The sequence below is a fragment of the Gossypium hirsutum genome, chromosome D03 (assembly GCF_007990345.1).
Source record: "Gossypium hirsutum isolate 1008001.06 chromosome D03, Gossypium_hirsutum_v2.1, whole genome shotgun sequence".
NCBI lineage: Eukaryota > Viridiplantae > Streptophyta > Magnoliopsida > Malvales > Malvaceae > Gossypium > Gossypium hirsutum.
The window spans coordinates 6,477,815-6,481,481 of NC_053439.1; the positions used below are offsets into that span (position 1 = coordinate 6,477,815).

The 3,667-nt window shown below is 35.6% G+C and overlaps 1 protein-coding gene across 4 annotated transcripts; it reads right to left on the reverse strand.

Moving 5' to 3' along the window:
• Window positions 1-1,122: 1,122 nt before the first annotated feature.
• LOC107950376 (uncharacterized) lies at window positions 1,123-3,667 on the reverse strand. Of its 4 annotated transcripts, none has more exons than XM_016885223.2 (5): window positions 3,200-3,667; window positions 2,079-2,129; window positions 1,830-1,963; window positions 1,619-1,710; window positions 1,123-1,518 (listed from the first exon to the last, which is right to left on the reverse strand). In XM_016885223.2, exons 1-5 carry the CDS (start codon window positions 3,497-3,499, stop codon window positions 1,496-1,498), a joined length of 600 nt encoding a protein of 199 aa, XP_016740712.1. In that variant the 5' UTR covers window positions 3,500-3,667; the 3' UTR covers window positions 1,123-1,495. The 4 variants fall into 4 exon arrangements, with proteins under 4 accessions (XP_016740712.1, XP_016740711.1, XP_040945625.1 ...); XM_016885222.2 differs by having other exon boundaries at window positions 1,123-1,529; XM_041089691.1 differs by having other exon boundaries at window positions 2,055-2,129; window positions 3,200-3,646.

The following is a 3,667-nucleotide window of genomic DNA, read 5'->3' on the forward strand; positions in this document are numbered from 1 at the left end:
AAAGCTTGTGGGTAGATTTTAGCATTAAATGTCATTTCAAATATGACTTGAAGTAAACATATGAATCAAATTGTAAATACGTGTATTTACCACTTAAGACAACTTGAATTTAACATGTTAAAAACATAAACAATGTCAACCAAATTTATGAGGGTTATTTCTTTTAACAAGTCAAATTTGAGCTATGCATATAGTAGGTACACACATGTTTACAAATTGGTCACTCCATACCATATTTGAGCTAGCATTTAACACTCAAATTAATGGTTATACTAACAAAAGGACATGATTAATATAATACTGATGCTTTGATGCTTTGACACGAATTTTGAGAACTAAACTTTTTTTTAGTAAAAACATGTTTGTTATTTATTAAGAGAAAAATAATTTATGAAATTGAAGGGCAAAATTGGTATAAAAGTAGCATTTTGAGAGAAATGTTGTATTAGCTAAAAAAGAAATGATATTGAGATTACACCTTATATGCTCAATCTTGACACTGTTGGTCAAAGGTGAAGCCAGATTTATTTTTTGGAAGACTAGAATTTGAATTATAATTTTTTTAAATAGCTAAAAATGTAAATTTGTCATTGTATTAACGTCAAATTTTACAAATTTTCAAAGAATTAAACTATAAACTTTTTATTTTTGGAGAGACCATAACTGAAATTTAAATTTTAAGAGAGGCTGAAATGCAATTTTAACTTTTAATTAACTTAAAATTTTACAATTTCTAAAGGGACTAAAAGGGTAATTTTCCATTTGGGCTACTAACTACGCCCCTGCTAATATCATACATGAAAATGTGATTATAGAAAGTAAGATTTCCCCACCGAAATATTACCCTGATAACATCAGTTAAAATAGACGAAGTAAAACTAGAGCAACCAGAATGGAGTTATAAGCAAATGGACAAGAAGAACAAATCAAACAGCATTCGACCGTGATAGCATTATTTAGTGGGGCACTAAAAAAGGTAGAAGAAGCGTTTGGTGACCTACTGATTTGTTCCCTTTTTCACTTTGTTATGGGTTGATTGTCTTCTACTTTCAATTAACCATGTTCTCCCTTATCCCCATTTATTATGGAGCCCTCCCTGGATATGATTGAAATATCTCTATGTTGAATCAAACTTAAGGTTGCTATACTCGACACTCAATGATTCAGAGTTTTTTAAATCCTGAAACTAACATCATTGAAGTAACATTAGTGCCAAAAAGCCTACTAGCAAACCAGCGGTAACACAATTAAATCAGCACACTCGGAAACAAACAAACGTAACAGTAGACGACAAGATTTAGACATGACATGTTTCCTAACTTCCCTAACACAAAGCTTGCCTCCATGGTTCTACTGCTTACCTCGACTCCCAAAATAGTTAAGAGCCATCTTTGAAAATCGGGTAAGCGTGAAAAATATTTGAAATATGGCTCGACCCTTTACAATTCCCTCCCGTATGTTTCTTGCAGTTCGAGCCAATACTGGCCCTGATACTTCAGTTTTCTGACTGGCTACCACCTGCACCGAAGCTAATCAAGTAAAAATAAAGTAAAATTCATTGGTATCCATTTGAGAACTTGCAGCAAGTAACTAAAACAACAGCAAATGTAAGGATAACCTGATGAAGCAATGTCTTTTAACCCCCGCAATCTCTCCTCAGCTAAGCGAACAGCTCTTGTTGAGCTTCTAACACCTTGAGTAATCTCCTGTCTGTAACACAAATAAACTATTAGTTACTGTGACTTCAAGATAGAAATGTATAAGGGCAAAATAGAAACAGAAGAGAGAAGAGATGCAGGAGTCCTTAAAAGATCAAATAAAATACTAACCCCAAATCACTAAGCTCCATTGTCAAGTCACTGATCTCCATGCCTGATAATCGTACAGCAGCCATCGTATCAGGAAGCTCTTCCCTGGTGACATCCATCAGCTTCTCTAGTGACTCGGCTGCTCTCTTGAAAGCCTTTCAGAAAAAATCATACAGAACAGACAAGGACAAATAATATCCTTTAGAACTTGTAACATTAATCATTGAAATGCTAATATCACTGAACCTGATGCTGTTCAAGGTAACCAACCAGAAGCGCGGGGATTGCAGAGAGAAAAAGCCAAGTTGCTGAAACTGCCACCTAGAAAAGATTTGTAGATTTGTCAGAATTATGACATACAGTAACTTCAAAACACAATTTGCTGATTGTTTGATTGTTGGAATTATAACATGTCACTTCAAAACACAATTTGCTTCTGTTTGATGCTTTGCTTAATAGAGTGAGAAAAAGCACTCCACAAAAACATTTGAACTAATAAATCTTCAAAACCAGAAACTGTACCTTGTATATTCGTTCCATGGATTGTAGGATCAATAAATGTTTACACAAGTGGAATAGATTTGAAATGACAACCGGGTGACTTTTGTTATAAGCTTATATTACTTGGACTCATATGAAAGCCAGATATGGGCAAGTATCCTATGCATATATGCTCAATTTTGTCAAAGTTCTTTTCTTATATATTTCAAGGATCATACCCTCAAACACATGTCCAAACTATGTGTCAGATATAAGAATCTAACATGGATATTTCACGGAAAATCAAAAGTCCAGGTCAATGGCACCTGATTCTTTCTTTGGGTATACAACATTACTAACAACCCTACATGAATGGCAGAGGATTTCAATGTGATAGCAGTTACATGCAAACCATATCTTCCAAACCCAAGAGATCTCCAAGCAAGTTTGAAAAGATGAAAACCTTGTCAATTGTTCATAGAATTAAGTGCTGGAGCAATAAAGAACTTGAGCTTTAGCCAAGAACTAGAAATACCTTCTAGGAATAACAAACCAAACATGAATTCTCTATCTATGGTTCCTCAAATTAAATTCAATAATCATGAGTTCAAGGGCATCAACTATAGTCCCATTTGATATCTAGGGATCACTATGAAAAATTGGTAAGAGGCTCGAAATCAGTTCTTTGAGCAGGGAATCTCAATAAGCCAAATGTACGAGTGCTGAATTACTTCATATATGACCAGCTAATTTATGAGTATTTCTTTTTCTCTTCAAATGAATAATATTGTCCAATGATGATTTCAAGTTGCAGTAACCTTAGCTACAACTTTATTAACTAATTACAAGTTTCAAACAATAAGCAACAAAATTAAGGGAACTAAAAATAGATACAATTAAGGAGAACTAACAGCGCAGGCGACGACGTTAAGCACGAGGATGTGGCGATTGGTAAGGGACCATTGAGAGAGCTGGAGAGAGGGAGATCCGACGGAGGAGACATAATGAGTAGAAACCGACGGCTCAGATAATGATGAAGGCGGCGGAGGCGAAGCTGAACCATACTCCGATCGGACGGAAGGAGAACCGTAGCGGAGGAGCGGAAGGCGGAGATTACGGACACGACGGTTTGGGCTGATGTTAGTTGGGGACGCGCCATTGATGAAAGTGGCGCTGAAATCAGGTGGCTGCAATTTCAGTCTATTCAACATGGATTCCCGATTTACGTCTGCAACTTGAATTTTCTTCCGATGTCCTTGGCTTTTACTTTTGCCTCTTTTCACTCCTTTTATCCAAACACATATTCGAGTATTTGTTGAGTTACAATCCGATTTTTTTTTAAATATATTTTATTTACTTATGTGTTTTCTCCGTCCGGC